Raw genomic sequence first — 17,107 nt, forward strand, 5'->3', positions numbered from 1 at the left:
TGTTTACCTCAACCTTGGAAAGCAACCATTCGGTCAAAACTAGTATCACTAATGGATTGCATAAGTGCTGTTTGCTTATCTTTTTAATATTAAAATTGCCTTCTGGTATTTATTATATTAATATATGTACTCTGGAAACAGAGTAAAAAATAAATCGTGGTTAGCCTAATTGTGTCCAATTTGAAATAGTATAACATAAACCCAGAATTCATGAATATAAATATAAATATTAATGTTATATGTTATATAACCTAGTGACAAGTATTATAGCCCCCAGAAACTAAGGAAAAAATTAAAATATGTAAATCCATTTTTACTTTTGGTATTTAAAGTCATAAAAGTTAAAAGACATCGTATTACCACAAAGTCTTGATACATTTTAAAAGATTGTATCTTCTCTGACTGCATGGAATGAAGCTAGAAATCCATATAAACAGAAAACTGAAAATTCACTAAATGTGAAAATTAAACAGCACATTCTCAAACAACCAATTGGGTCAAAGAAGAAAGCACGAGGGAAATTAGAAAATACACTGATATGTATGAAAACAAAAATATGGCATACCAAAAATTTACAGGATCCAGCAACAGTAGTGCTAAAAGGAAATTTTATAGCAGTAAATGCCTCCATTAAAAAAGAAGAAAGATCTCAAGTCAACATAATTTTATACTTTGAACTAGAAAAGTAGCACTCTAAACCCCAAGCTAGCATAAGGAAGAAAATAATACATGATTAGAATAGGGATTAATGAAATACATAATAGAAAAATAGAATCAACAAAACAAAAATTTGGCCAGGAAAACATCAAAAACCTGGGCAAGCTTTTACCTACACTGACAAAGATAAAAGAGAGAGGATGCTTATAAATAAAATAAAAAATGAGAGTGGAGACATTACTACCAATTTTACAGAAATAAGGATTATAATACTATGAGCAATTATATACCAACAACTTAGAGGACTTAAGTAAATGCATGAATTTATAAAAACATACAAATTATCTGAACTGAATCTAGAAGAAATAGAAAATCTCAACAGAACTATAACAAGTAAAAAGATTGAGTCAGTAATCACAAACTTCCTAAGAAAGAAAAGTCCAGGACCAAATAGCTTCACTGATGAATTCTGCCAAATATTGAAAGAAGCAACACCAATCCTCAAACTCTTCAAAAAAAAAAAAAAAAAAAAGAAGAAGAAACACTTCATGATTCATTCTATGAGGAGGACAGCACTACCTCAGTATGGAAGCCAAAGTTATCACAAGAAAAGAATTATAGACCACTATCCCTTTGGAATATAAATGCAAAAATTCTCCACGAAATACTAACAAACTGATTCTAACAGCATATTAAAAGGTTTATGCATTATTGCCAAATGGGATTTGTCTAGGAATGCAGGCATGGTTCAACATAAGAAAATCAATGTAATGTACCACATTAATAAAAGGGGGAAAGGGAATTGTTTTACTTGATACAGAAAAGCATTTGACAAAATCTAGCACCCTGTCATCATAAACACACTCAGAAGACTAGGAGTAAGACTGCTTCAACATGACAATGGGCACTTAGGAAAACCTCATAGCTGACACCACACATTTGTGAAAAACTGAAAGCTTTCCCCCTAAAATTAGGAACAAAATGAGGATGTCCAGTTTAATCACTGCTGTTGAACATTGTGCTGGAAACTCTCGCTGGAACAATTTGATTTATTTATTTATTTATGCCATAAATAAATGGCATCCAAATTGGAAAAGAAGCAGTAAAACTATCTCTATTCAGATGTCCTAATCCTGTATATAGAAAATCCCAAAGAATTCAAAAGAAAGCTATTAGAGCTAATTAATTTAGCAACATGGCAGGTTATAAGATCATCACAGAAAAATCACTTATGTTTCTGTACACTAGGAATGAATAATCCAGAAAGGACACTAAAAGCAATTTGGTTTACAATGGCATCTAAAAGAATAAAATACCTAGGAATAATTTTAAGCATGGATGTTAAAAACTTGCACACTGAAAACTATAAGATGTTGCTGAAGGAAATTGAAGATCCAAATAAGTAGAAAGACAACCTGTGTTGATGCATTAGAAGATTTAATACTGTTAAGATATCAGTACTACCCAAGGCCATCTACAGATTTAACACAATTCCTATCAAAATTTCAACAGCGCTTTTTGTAGAAATCAAAAGGATGATCTTCAGATTCATACAGAATTTCAAGGGTCCTGCATAACCAAAAAAAAATCCTGAAAAGAAGGACAGTGTTCATAATATCAAAACTTACTACAAAGCTACAGTAATCAAAACAGTGTAGTACTGGCATAAAGACAGACAGACAGACCAAGGGAATAGAAAGTACAGAAATAAATTAATATATCTATGACCAGTTGATTTTTGACAAGTCTACTGATGAAGTCCATTCATCTGGGAAAGAATAGTCTCTTTGATAAATAGTGCTAGGTTAGCTGGATTTACATATGCAAAAGAATGAAGTCGGACCCCTTAACTACAAGTTGATCAATGACCTAAATATAAAAATTTAAAAACATAAATCTTGCAAAATAAAAAGGGGTAAATATTTACGAACAGTGGAGTCTTAGATATGACATCAGAATCACAAGCAACAAAAGTAAATTGAACTTGATCAAAATTAAAAATTTTGAAAGGAATCACTTGAGGCCAGGAGTTCAGGACCAACCTGGGCAACATAGTAAGACCCTGTCTCTAACAACAACAACAAAATATTGTAATTAGCTGGACATGGTGGTGCATGCCTGTAGTCCTAGCTACTTGGGAGGCTGAAGAGTGGGAACATTTTTTCAGCTTAAGAGGTTGAGGCTGAAGTGAGCTATTGCTGTGCCACTGCACTACAGCCTGGTTGACAGAGTGAGACCATCCCTGAAAAAAAAAAAAAAATTAAATGTGGTGCAAGGGACATATCAAGAAAGTAAAAAGACAACATGGGTACGTACAGAATGGAAGAAAATGGTTGCAAATCATTTCTGATAATGGCTTAATATCCAGACTATACATATAAAATGTTAGCAAGGAGAAATTGGAACTCTGATACATTGCTGGTGGAAATGTAAATTCTTCAAAAAACTAATCATAGAATTACCATATGACTCTGCAGTTCTGTGTATACCCAAAAGAATTGAAAACAGGGACTCAAAAAGATATTTGTATGCCAGTGTTCATTGCTACATTATTCACAATAGCCAAAGGTAGAAACAACCTAAATTTCCATTAGCAATTGAATGGATAAACAAAATGTGGTATACAATAGGTAAAAAGGAATTAAAGCCATAAAAAGGAATGATATTCTGATACATACTGCAATATGGATGAAGCTTAAAGACATTATACTCAGTAAAATAAGCCAAACACTAAAGGCCAAGATTGAGTGATTCCACTTATATGAGATATCTATAACAGGCAAATTCATATAGGTAGAAAGCAGACTAGAGATTACCAGTGGCTGGGGAAAGGGACTCATGAGTTATTGCTTAATGGCTACAGTTTCTGTTTTGGATAATGAAAAAACTTGAAAATAAATAATGGTGATGGTTGTACAACATTGTGAATGTAGTTATTGCCACTGAGTTGTACACTTAAAATTAGTTAAAATGACAAATATTATGTTATATATATCTTACCCAATAAAAACTATTTTTTAAAAAAAGTGGTATTCAATTCTTACCTGGTTATTGAACCAAAACAAAAAAATTTGTAATGTAGCCGGATAACTTTAAAAATTATACTGAAATTTAAGATGTTATAAGTAATGTACAATAAATTTTAACTTATTCAATATAAAAGGTTAGCTTTCAGAATTAATACTTTTTACTCTAGGAGCCTGAGAATATAGGAGAAAAGATGAAATTTAAAATCTCTTTTGCATTAACTTTTTAAGTATATTAACAGTAACTCTATACCTAGTTGTGACTATAAATATATCGTTCCACCTCTGCTAAGACCTACTTATATCAATCAACTTTTGACACAACAAAATTCTTATGTAATATGAAGCAGTAAAATATTGTGCTTTAACCTTTTATCCATCCCATCATATGTGAAAGATAGGACATGTCTCATTTTTAATACTAATTTCAAGACTCTCTGAATTAGCCTCTAAAGAACCTACAAAATGTCTTTCAAATATATTCATATTAATTTTCAATTCCTGCCGAAAATATATTTGAAAGCCTTGATTTAGGACAGTCTCAAAAATATGCTAATTATTCATTTTATTCTCTAAAGTCGATCCTTTTATGCAGGTACTCATCCACCCAAAAACATTTATTGAATGCCCACCATTAGCACAACACAACCTACCAAAATTACAAAAATTTGTGATTAGAGATAGTTTTTCTATCTCTGAAACAACTCAAAGTAATAGAGTTCACTTTATGGTCTTTGATGGTGAATATAAATTTGAATCATATTCTGTAGGGAAAAAAGTCATATTTTTTCTAGGATATGAGAGAGAAATCACTCTGACGTAAAATTATTTCTACAAAATAGAATTGAAGAAAAGACAAGAGTATCTTTGTAATTTTTATAATCTAAACCTGATGGCAACTTGGAGATTTTCTTCACGGATCCTTCTTCCTCTTTGATTTCACCACAATGAATTTCTCCAAGAACTTGTTTTTTCCATGTGGGAAAACAAGTCAGATTCAAGTTTCATTTTTATCACCTGTTTCTTCCACGGTTTTATTAATTACTTCATTGTTTTCAGTAAGAATTCATAGTAAGATTAAAATTTTCCCTGAACTGCCGGGTGCTCCACCCCACATCATCCTAAACCTTGGAACCCAACCTAAATCACGATGACAGAGCAGCCCCTGTGTGGTATATTGCTGATTATTGTGGCAGAGGAAAAGAGACTGCTGCAAAGCAACTTAAATGGATAAATGCCTCTACCCAGAAACAACACACATAACTTTGATTGGACAACCATTTTCACTGGTCAAGTCCCATGGCCTTCATAACTTCCAGGGGACAGGGAAGTACAAACAAACCATGTAATCAGAGACTAGAATATTTCTGAAGAGCCTTAAGGGAACAATTATGAAAGTTTTAGTCCAGTTTATTTGAAAACTTGGATATAATGGATAATCTTTTATAAAAGTTATTAGAAATGGCTCGAGAATAACTAGAAGACATCAAGAGACCAACAAATATTAAATAAATTGGTAGGTATTTTTAAGTCTGCCCATAGACCTGAAAAAACTACAGGTCCAAGTGGTTGTATAGGCTAGATTTATCAAACCTTTAAGAATTCTATTTTTATGCAAACTGTTTGAGATACTAAAAGAGATTACAAGATTACCAATGTCTAGAACTGTTAATGGCTTGAGATTTTACCCTATTTGTAAGCTAACAAGTTATTTGGCTACTGTCATAGTTGGTGGCAGAACACAAAAGACTTATGTGTTAGAGACAAAGGATGGTTTGTTACTCACAGTGGTAGCCAGAGTAGCAGCATTTGTGATGGATACCTGAGCCTCATTTCTTATAGGATATCATCATATCCATATATGCAGTGGGGTGTGTTACATGGGAGAACTCTAAGCTTACAAAACCCAAATCTTTTATAACGGGCATTAAAAATGCTGTGTTCTAAGAATACAAACAAACCTATACTCTGCTCCAAAGGGAGACACACTATCTTCCAAGACAGTTTACTATGCAAATATCTTTCAAAACATAGTCCAGAACAAAGGCAGTTAGTACTTATGCTTGCAAGATGTGCACACACACAGAGATCGATGGAAAATTGTCACCCAATAGCTAACATGTTTTATGAAGCCAATAAAATCATGATACACAAACCAGGTAAAAGTAGCATAAAACAATACTATAGACCAATCTCCCTTTCAGCATATGGATTAAAATACCATATAAAATAGTAGCAAGCTGAGTTCCTCAGTATATAAAAACCAGTATTAAGGACATGTGGAATTTATCCATATGAAGGAATGGTATATATGAGGGAGGAAAATCAATTTAATAAATTTAATATTATTCAACAGTAGAAAAATTCACAGGTTGAATTTGTCACATTAACAGATTAAAGGAGAAAACCATATGAACGTCTTCAGAGGTAAAGAGAAATTATTTTGACTTGTGAATAATGAGTATGTGGAATATTGGCACAAGAATTCAATTCTTCAGATTCCTTGAAGCGTACAGTTTTCACTGCAGTATGCCTTTTTTCACTGGATTGTATGGCAAAAAAGTGAAGTATGTGTCTTTATTATGTCTCTTTAAAATAGCATGGTTAAAATGAACTATAGCATAGTTAAAATGAACTAAGAATACTGAGTACTCTTTAAACTGTGTCTTAATAGCAAAATAATTACCAGCTTATCACAAAGAATAAGTTATGATTATGCCTGTAAAAGTGAATTCCTGGTGCAGAAGCTTCTCTTACCATTAACTCCAATCCAAATCTTTTTTTAAAATGAAGTGGTTGTATATATTAAAATATATACGTTGACTACTATGTTATAATAGTTCTAAGTGTATTATCTCCTGTACCATGCATTTTAAATGGGGACAAAAATTGGTACTTGGTGGACAAAAAAAAATCTTGGATATTAGAGTGGTTTGCGATCCTCATAAGCTCAACCCTACCAGACAAAATCTTACATTTATTTAATTTGCCCTATTAGAAACTAGAAATTTAAATTTAATAAATTTAACTTATTAATTAATTTAAATTTAAATTTATTGATTAAAATAATTTTTTAACTTTTAGGTTCAGGGGTACATGTGCAAGTTTGTTGTATAGGTAAACTCATGTCGCAGGGATTTGATACACAGATTATTTCATCACTGAGGTACTAAGCCTAGGAACCAATGGTTATTTTTCTGCTCCTCTCCTTCCTCCCACCCTTCACCTTCGGATAGACCCCAGTGTGTACTGTTCCCCTCTTTGTGTCCATGTGTTCTCATCATTTAGCTCCAGCTTATAAGTGAGAACATGTGATATTTGGTTTCCTGTTCCTACATTAGCTTGCTAAGGATAATGACCTCCAGCCCCATCCATGTTCCTGCAAAGGCCATGATCTCATTCTTTTTTATGGCTGCATAGTATTCCATAGTGTATATTTACCACATTTTCTTTATCCAGTGTACCATTGTTGGGCATTTAGGTTGTTTCCATGTGTTTGCTATTGTGAATAGTGCTACAAAGAACATACATGTGCATGTGTCTTTATGATAGAATGATTTATATTCCTTTGCGTATATACCCAGTAATGGGATTGCTGGGGTTGAATGGTAGTTCTGTTTTTAGGACTTTGAGGAATCGCCACGCAGCTTTCCACAATGGTTGAACTAATTTATAATTTACACTCTCAACAGTGTATAAGCATTTCTTTTTCTCTGCAATCTCACCAGCATCTTTTATTTTTGGACTTTTCAATAGTAGCCATTCTGACTGGTGTGAGATGGTATCTCATTGTGGTTTTGATTTGAATTTCTCCAATGATCAGTGATATTGAGCTTTTTTGCTGTTTCTTGGCCATATGTATGTCTTCTTTTCAAGAATGTCTGTTCATGTCTTTTGCCCACTTTTTAAAGGGGTTGTTTTTTTCTTGTAAATTTAAGTGCCTTATAGAGGCTGGATATTAGACCTTTGTCAGATGCATAGTTTGCAAAAATTTTCTCTCATTCTGCAGGTTGTCTGTTTATTCTGTTAATAGTTTCTTTTGCTGTGGAGAAGCTCTTTAGTTTAATTAGATCCCAGTTATCAGTTTTTGCTTTTGATGCAGCATTGCTTTTGGCATCTTCATCATGAAATCTTTGCCCATTCCTATGTCCAGAAATCAATTGGACATATCGTGTATATTGTCTTCCAGGGTTTTTATGTTTTGGGGTTTTACATTTAAGTCTTTAACCCATCTTGAATTGATTTTTAATATGGTATAAGTAAGGGGTCCACTTCAGTCTTCTACAGGTAGCAAGCCAGTTATCCAAGCACCATTTATTGAATAGAGAGTACTTTCCCCATTGTTTGTTCATGTCAGCTTTGTTGATAATCAGATGGTTGTTGATGTGCAGCCTTATTTTGGGGCTCTCTATTCTGTTCCATTGATCTCTGTTTTTGTACTAGTAGCATGCTGTTTTGGTTCCTATCACCCTGTAGCATAGTTTGAAGGCAGATAGCATGATGCCTCCAACTTTATTCTTATTGCTTAGGATTTCCTTGGCTATTCAGGCTCTTTTTTGGTTCCACATGAACTTTGAAGTAATTTTCTCTAGTTCTGTGAAGAATGTCATTGGTAATTTGCTAGGAACAGCATTAAATCTTTAAATTGCTTTGGACAGTATGGCCATTTTAATGATATTGATTATTCCTATCCATCACATGGAATGTTTTTCCTTTTGTCTGTATCATCTCTGATTTCTTTGAGTAGTGGTTTGTAGTTTTCCTTGTAGATATCTTTCACCTTCCTGGTTAGCTGTATTCCTGGGTATTTTATTCTTTTTGTAGTAATTGTGAATGGGAATTTGTTCTTAATTTGGCTTTCTGCTCACCTGTTGTTGGTGTATAGGAATGCTAGTGAGTTTTGCATATTGAGTTTCTATCCTGAGTATTTGCTGAATTTGCTTATCAGCTTAAGAACTTTTAGACTGAGACTATGGGCTCTCTAGATATAGAATCATGTTGTCTGCAAACAGGGATAGTTTGACTTCCTCTCTTCCTATTTGGATGTTCTTTCTTTCTTTCTCTTGCCTGATTACTCTGTCCAGGACTTCCAATGCTTTTCAAATAAGAGTGGTTACAGAGGGCATCCTTGTCTTATGATGGTTTTCAAGGGGAATACTTCCAGCTTTTGCCAGTTCAGTATGATGTTGGCTGTGGGGTTGTCATAGATGGCCCTTATTATTGAGGTATATTCCCTCAATACCTAGTTTGTTGAGAGTTAACGTGAAACGATGTTGAATTTTATTGAAAGTCTTTTCTGCATCTATTGAGATGGTTATTGTCTTTAGTTCTGTTTATGTTACAAATCACATTTATTGATCTACATACATTGAACCACACTTGAATCCCAGGGATAAAGCCTACTTATTTGTGGTGAACTCACTTTTTGATGTGCTGATAAATTCAGTTTGCCAGCATTATGTTGTGGATTTTTGCATCGATGTTCGTCAAGGACATTGGCCTGAAATTTTATTTTTTTGTTGTTTTGTCTGCAAGGCTTTGCTATCAGGATGATGCTGGCCTCATAGAATGCATTGGAGAGGAGTCTCTCCTAAATTTTTTTGGCATAGTTTCAGTAGGAATGGTACCAGCGTTCTTCGTATATCTTATAGAATTTGGCTGTGAATCAGTCTGGTCCTGGAATTTTTTTGGTTGATAGGCTAATACTGATTCAATTTCAGAGCTTATTACTGGTCTCTTTAGGGATTCGATTTCTTTCTGGTTCAGTCTTGGAAGTGTGTATATGTCCAGGAGTTTATCCATTTGTTGTAGATTTTCTAGTTTGTATGCATAGAAATGTCCATAATATTCTCTAATGGTTACTTGTATTTCTGTGGAGTCAGTGGTGTAATAATATCCCCTTTGTGTTTACTTGGATGTTCCTTTTTCTTGTTTATTAGTCTAGTCAATGGCCTATCTGAATTTTTTCAAAAAAAAAAAAACAGCTTTTGGTTTTGTTGATATTTGAATGGCTTTCTGTGTCTGTCTCCTTCAGTTCAGCTTTGATTTTGATTATTTCTTGTCTTCTAGCTTTGGGGTTGGTTTGCTCTTGTTTCTCTAGTTATAATGTTAGGCTGTTAATTTCAGATCTTTCTAACTTTTTGATGTGGGTGTTTAGTGCTGTAAGTTTCCCTTTTAACTCTTCTCATTAGTTTCAAAGAGCTTCTTGGTTTTTGCCTTCATTTCATTATTTGCCCAAAAGTCATTCAGAAGCAGGTTAATTTCCATCCCAGAAGCAGGTTAAATGTATAGTTTTGGGACATATTCTTCTTATTAAATTCTGTTTTTATTGCATTGTGGTCCGGGGGTGTGGATGTTTTTATTTCAGTTTTAATTTTCTGGGGACTGTTTTATGTTCAATTGTGTGGGCAATTTTAGAATATGTGCCATGTGGCAATGACAAGAATGTATATTCTGTTGTTTGGTGGTTGCAAGTTCTGCCCATTTGGTCAAGTGCCGAGTTCAGGTCCCAAATATCTTTGTTAATTTCCTTCCTAGTGATCTAATACTTTCAGTGGGGTGTTGATAGCTCCCACTATTAGTGTGAGGGAGTCTATGTCTCTTTAAAAGTCTCTAAGAACTTGCTTTATGAATCTGGGTGCTCCTGTGTTGGGTGCATATATATTTAGGTTAAGTCTTCTTATAGAATTGAACCCTTTACCATTATGTAATGCCCCTCTTTGTCTTTTTTAATCTTTGTTGGTTTAAAGTCTTTGTGTTACTAGGATTGCAACCCCTGCTTTTTAATGCTTTCCATTTGCTTGGTAGATTTTTCTCCATCCCTTTATTTTGAGCCCGTAGGTGTCACTGGATGTAAGATGAGTCTCTTGAAGATGGCATACCATTGGATCTTGGTTCTTTATACAGCTTGCCATGCTGTGCCCCCCCTTTTTTTTTTAACTGTGGTATTTAGCACATTTACATTCAAGGTTAGTATTGATATATGTGGATTTGATCCTGTTGTTAGTTGTTTATTATGCTAAACTGTTTGTATGGTTGCTTTATAGTGTCACTGGTCTGTGAACTTAGAATTTTTGCAGTGGGTGGTAACAGTCTTTCCTTTCCATATTTGATGCATCTTTCAGGAGCTCTTGTAAGGATGATGTCATGGTGACAAATTCCATCAGCATTTGCTTGTCTGAAAAGGATATTATTTCTCCTTTGCTTATGAAGCTTAGTTTGGCCATATATGAAATTCTTGGTTGAAATTTCTTTTAAGAATGTTGAATATAGACCTCCAATGTCTTCTGGCTTGTAAGGTTTCTGCTGAGAGGTCCACTGTCAGTCTGATGGACTACCCTTTGTAGGTGATCTTTCTCTCTAGCTGCCTTTAACATTTTTTCTTTCATTTCCACCATGGAGAATTTTATGATTATATGTCTTGGGGATAACCTTATTAAATATTTTGCATTCACTGGATTTGAATGTTGGCCTCTATAGCTAGGTTGGGGGAGTTCTCGTGGATGATCTCCTGTAATATGTTTTCCAAGTTGCTTCTCTCCCCAACTCTTTCAGTAAATGAAATACAAAATATATTCAAGCACTTCAATAATAGTTTAGATAAAGCAGAAGAAAAAATATCACAACTTGAAGACAGGTCTCTTGAAATAACCCAGTCAGACAAAAATAAAGAAAAAAGAATTTTAAAAGGATGAACAAAGCCTGTGTGACACATGAGACACCATAAACTGACCAAATATTCAAATTTTTGGTGTCCCAGAGATGAAGTGAAAAATGAAAGGTATAGGAAGCATATTTAATGAAATAATAGATGAAAGCTTCACAAGGCTAGAAAATTATTTACATATCAAGATACAGGAAGCTCAGAAATCCCCAAATAGACATACTGCAAAAAGGTTTTCTCTGTGGTACATATAGCCAAACTATCAAGAGTCAAAGAATCTTTAAAACAGGAAAAGTATCTAGTCACTTACAAGGGAACCCCAATCAGAAAACATTGGATTTCTCAGTAGAAACCTTATAGACCAGAGAATAGAATGACATATTCAAAGTGCTGAAGAAAAAAAATGGCAGCCAAGGATATTATACCTGACAAAGTTTTCCTTCAGAAATGAAGGATAAATAATGCCTTTTCCAGACAAGGAAATGCTGATGGAATTCATCACCACTAGGCTGGCCCTGTAAGAAATGCTTAGGGGAGTCCTACACCTGGAAGCAAAAGAATGACATCATGAAAACACTTGAAAGTAAAACCCAAATGGTAGAACAAACATACAAATAAGAGAAAAAATACAAAGGATACCACTACAGAGAACCACCAGACTACAAAGATAAACAATAAAATATTACATATATGCCATAAAAATGTACAAATATTGTGTGGCAGTAAAAAAAGTTTTTTAATCAGATATGATAGAAAGTCAACCAAGATCAATTAGAAATCATTTTAAAACCTACTTGAAATGTAGCTCTACAAATTAATTTAAAATATCACTTACTTCATGTTTATCTTTTTAAATTTCATGTTTTGAACCTATATAAGCAAATATAATTTCCAAATAAACTTAATACATAAAAAATAGGATAGTTCTTGATTAAAGAGTTTTGACTTTAAGCAACCATACTAATACCCAGGTAAATGCAACCTTGCCATCAGAATAAGCAGCCTGACCTAGAGCATATTTAACATTACTCAATTGTTGTAACAAATGAACCAAAATCTGCCTCAAGCTAGAGCTTCACAGAACTTTTATCACCAGAATTGATAGCAAGTACCAGAATTACATTTTTCTGCCTAGTTTATTATGCTGTCCCTGCTTCCTAACACGAATAAACACAGAAATACTTAAAGTAGAAAGTAGATAAGTAAAAAGCAAAAGATTAATAGGTTATCAGTCCTCAGAAAATTGAATTTTGTTTTTTAAATGACTTTGAGTTTATATATTGGTCAACCAAAAAAAAAAAAAAAAAAAAAAAACCAAGTTGCTATTAAGCAGGTTTTTTCTCAAGCTCTAATTAGCATTAAATATACAAAAGAAAATTGTATTTCATGGTGTAATATTTCTCAGAAATGTCATATTCATTTAGTAATAAGTAGACTATAGTTTACTTTCAAGATTTGCTTTTTCTCTACCAACCAATCCCCATGCTTTGAATTCTCTAGAAATTAAAGCTAAATTTCTTTAAAGGAGTATCATTACATCTGTCTAGTTTATTCGATGCTAAAACAAAATAAGATATTATTCTTAGAACCTTGCTCAAAGAATTAAACTGAATGAAATTCTCACAGTATAAGATACAAGGTTAAGTGGGTGATCAGAAGTTATAAAAGCAGTTGTAAAAATAAAACATGAATAAAGTTTAAATTTAGAAAATATTCTCTTGAAAATAATTACATTTGATTCCCACAAATTTTTGAAGAAATCAGATAGCAGAGATGAGAAATTCATGACCAAAAGAGATAAATGTCTTGCCCCAATGAAGTGGCAGACCTAGGCAAATCTCCTGACTTAATATCCTGTGTTCTTTACTACCCTGCCTTTAATGCCCTGAACTAGAAGAGGCTTCTAATAGTTGCTTGTCGTTGAAAAAACTGTCGGGAAGCAACATAAATCCACTCAGTGAAATCAAGATATGCTTTGTTTAATTGTACTTGTGTTCATGTTGCAGGTTCTTTTCTGAGCACTAGCTTGAATTTAATGGGCTTTAATATGTTCATACATCTTCTAGGTTTCCACAGACGTGCAGCTCCAGTTACAAGAAGGCAGTTCCCGCATGGTGCACACAGGATGGATTACCTGCACTTTGAGGATGATAGCCGTGGATGGTGGTTTGACATGGATATGGTGATCATATATATTTATTCAGTGAACTGGGTCATTGGATTCATTGTTTTCTGCTTTCTTTGCTATTTTTTCTTTCCGTTTTAGGAATTTTCATACCTTACTACAGTTGACCAATCATAAATGATGTAAATAACAATTGCTTAAACATTTTTAAAATGTGCTTTGAAGTTTTTTTAATGTTGCATTATACAAATTGTTGGTGTTTATAGAAAGCCTGAGAATAATGAATTCATTTATTAATGTTTTTCATGTAACAAACTAAACCTTATTCAAGAGCTAACCTACCCACCACTTAGCAACAATGCACTATTAATTTCATAGTTGTTCTTGGGTTAGGGTTTGGGGGCTCTGATTTTATAATATCACTTTAATACTTATTTTGATTGTAAAAAACTGAACTTTTCTCTCCACTTAAAATAGTAAAAATACAAAAAGAAATGATAATCTAGGTAGATTTTATCTTTACTGATAAAATATTTAATCAATCACCACTTATTCTCAGGCAAATTATATGTATTAAAGATAAACCATATTCTCTGGGAAATAATGTAGCAGGGTATGTTCAGTTTTGGTTTCTAATTATCACTACTTATATCCCTTTCTATTACCAAGAAAACTGACTATTCTTTTTGTACAGATCTAATTAGTGCAACATTTTAAATTATTATAAACTGAATAGTAAATACAAATCATGAGACTAATCCCTACGAACAGACACTTTAGAGAGCTATATTAACACTTTCCAGATAGAAGGATTAATCACCTGAAGACATAAAAAATTTACCGACTTTTAGTAGTCTAAAAGAGCAGTGCATGTCCAAAATGTAGTTTAGTGATTCATTTAACGAGGAGATGGTCAAATATATTGTAAATGTGCAATAAAGAGTGGCTTTTAATTTTTTTTAAGTTTTTAAATGTCTGAATAAAGAATTGTTAGAAATAGGCTTATGGATTTATAGAAAGAAAGCCTGACATTTTTAATTACAGTAATCATTAATTTTTTCATTATTAAAATTTAAAAATAGGAGACCTGAATCATTAGAACGTGGGATAGAATTGGGGCAGGTAACCCAATTTGAAAAATGAAAAACTGGAGCAGAGACTTAAGCTTATTTATTCAGTTATTCTGGTGGTCTTTGTGAAACCTCGGACAAAAGTTTTTATTATGAATTACTCATCCAATATTACTACATTGTGATGTCATATATCTGGTAATTCAATAAGCATACTTTTACATAAACTAGGTGACTCTCTCATGGCACTAAAAATACTACCACTATCCAAAAACATTGGGATCAACTGGACTTTAACAGTTTCAATCTATGAAAAGCCAAAATTTAGGCTAATTGCTACTAACTGTATTTCAATAAAAGCACTTGACTGTTGGTATGTGATGTTCTAAGAAATCTAGAAGAATGGTACTGATTTCTATTCTAATGCTGTTCTTATTATTGTGTTTTAAATTATATCTATTACAGAAAATAATAGTATATACTAGACATCAAATCTAGAAATCAGAAAACTAAATATAATTTAGAAACACAGAGATACCTTTATACTCATAAATGGATATTTATAATTACTAATTGCTCAAAGTAAACATAAGGGAAAATATCAGCCCTCTTAAAATATATAACAAGATTGAAAAATTAACACACACCTGAGGAGTTGCATTATTTTAAGAACTTTAAATTGCAGCCATTACCTAGGCAACTTCTGGTTTATACACTCTAGAAAATATATCTTGATTCCTTCCTAAATTTCAATAAAAGCTTAGTTTAATTATGTATAAACTAAATAAGTAGTAGTATATATACAGATCTCTCATAGAAACAAAGTTGATTCCCAGTATATATTTGTTAGGTCAGTGATACATATCCGTTTATAGATCTCCATCCACTAAATATTTATGATACCCTTAAATAAATATGAACCTTTAAATGAAGAAAGTATTATCTGGAAAAGCATTCAAAATAGATTGAGTATATACATCTTGACTAATAACTTGATCTGAAAATTATAGAATATTAAAATAAGTAAATTCATGAAATTATAAATTACTCATCTTATTTTAAAATATTCTTAAATTTTATACAAGTGGAGATAAAAAAACTGCTAAATATTAAGAAGTATGGCATTTCCTAGATCCACCAGCTTATGAGAAGCCAGATAAAATCTCAGATGGAAAGAAACAAGTTTCTTCTGGTACGTAGCACACAGTAGCCATTCAAAATAAAATACATGGATGAGCTTTAGAGTAAAACAAAAAATTATAATGCTCTTCCTTAGCATGTCTCACAGTAAAAACTCATTGTCCAATAAAGAACCAAAGAAGGGAAAAGAAGAAAAATGTTAAAGTTAACAAAGTATAGTACTTGTCCCAAGTAATGTTATTTAATAAGCTTAATTTTATGAGTTATTACCTATAATAATTTCTATTTCTACCAAACTTAATTATGGTAAAGGTTAATTTTAAACATGTTCACACATTCTTTTAAAAAAATGCCCTAATTGAGGTACATTTCTGAATAATTTCAGCAGATTATTTTTTAATTTTACAAAAGCAAATTCACAAATCCAGATCCATTTATTTTATACTTAGCAGAAGATAGGGGAATTTAAATTAGACAAAGTTGAAAAAGAATCAGAATTTATATTTTACAAAGCTACCAGTATGAATCCAACAAAATCAGGAATGGGAAAAACATTTTCTGTACCTGCTATATTATTAATGCCACTCTAGTATTATATGCTAAATATGAAAGCAGTGCTGCCATCAGATTCACTTCTGCCTTGGAATCTTGTTCCTAAGTTAGTTCTATGGCATAACAAAATTCCAGTTAATAAAATTTTCATTTAAATGTCTTTTGTATGGCTAAATACACAGATTCTTAAACATCTAATTTTTATATGGATTTCTCAAAGAATGCCTTATAGAAGAGCATTCTCTGACTGAATGCAATTACAGTTGAAGTCTTTGATTCTTCACAGAATTCTGTAGTTGAAGCCAGAGAACACTGTCATTTAGGAAAGTGTTCCTAAAGGTTTGCATGCTTTAACATGCTCAATTCTTACTTCTTGAAGTGTTTGATTGTCAGTAAATTTTCAAAGAACATTAAAGTTCTACCAATGTATACTTTTTTCCCAGAATGCATTTATTTTTCTTGTGCTTTTTCTTGAAGACAATACCTATAATAATTACTTTACACATTTCAGTTTTTACTTTTTCTTGCATAAATCCTGGAAGAACCATCATCAAGAAGTATCTTTAGACCATGGTATTATCATATTACAGTAACAAGCATCTACTAAAATATGTACTTATCTTACATTCATGCTTCTATTGTAGGGTCAGGAAAACAAATACTTTACCATTTCCACTGTCCTTGAGGATCTCTCATATTGTACAATAGATATACTTTGATCATTATTTTTCTTATTTCAGTACTTCTAAAAGTAGTTTTTGGACTAGTATTACAAACTTATGGGTATTTCTCTTTCTATGTGTTACTATTAAGTACTGTAAAACATGATCCTTCTAAACTTCCCTCACTCTTTCACATATTAAGTCTAAGAACC

At 32.6% G+C, this 17,107-nt stretch overlaps 1 protein-coding gene across 8 annotated transcripts in view; it reads left to right on the forward strand.

Annotated features, from left to right (window-relative positions):
• The window catches only part of RNF180 (ring finger protein 180), a 217,324-nt gene extending 200,655 nt beyond the window's left edge, over positions 1-16,669 (forward strand). For all 8 annotated transcript variants that reach the window (XM_017959572.3, XM_017959573.3, XM_003899721.5 and 5 more), the window contains one exon: positions 13,413-16,669. In XM_017959572.3, the coding sequence (XP_017815061.2) occupies positions 13,413-13,612 (200 nt within the window). In that variant the 3' untranslated portion in view covers positions 13,613-16,669. The remainder of the gene's footprint in view (positions 1-13,412) is intronic.
• Positions 16,670-17,107: the final 438 nt, after the last annotated feature.

This window comes from Papio anubis, chromosome 5 (genome assembly GCF_008728515.1).
Source record: "Papio anubis isolate 15944 chromosome 5, Panubis1.0, whole genome shotgun sequence".
Classification (NCBI taxonomy): domain Eukaryota; kingdom Metazoa; phylum Chordata; class Mammalia; order Primates; family Cercopithecidae; genus Papio; species Papio anubis.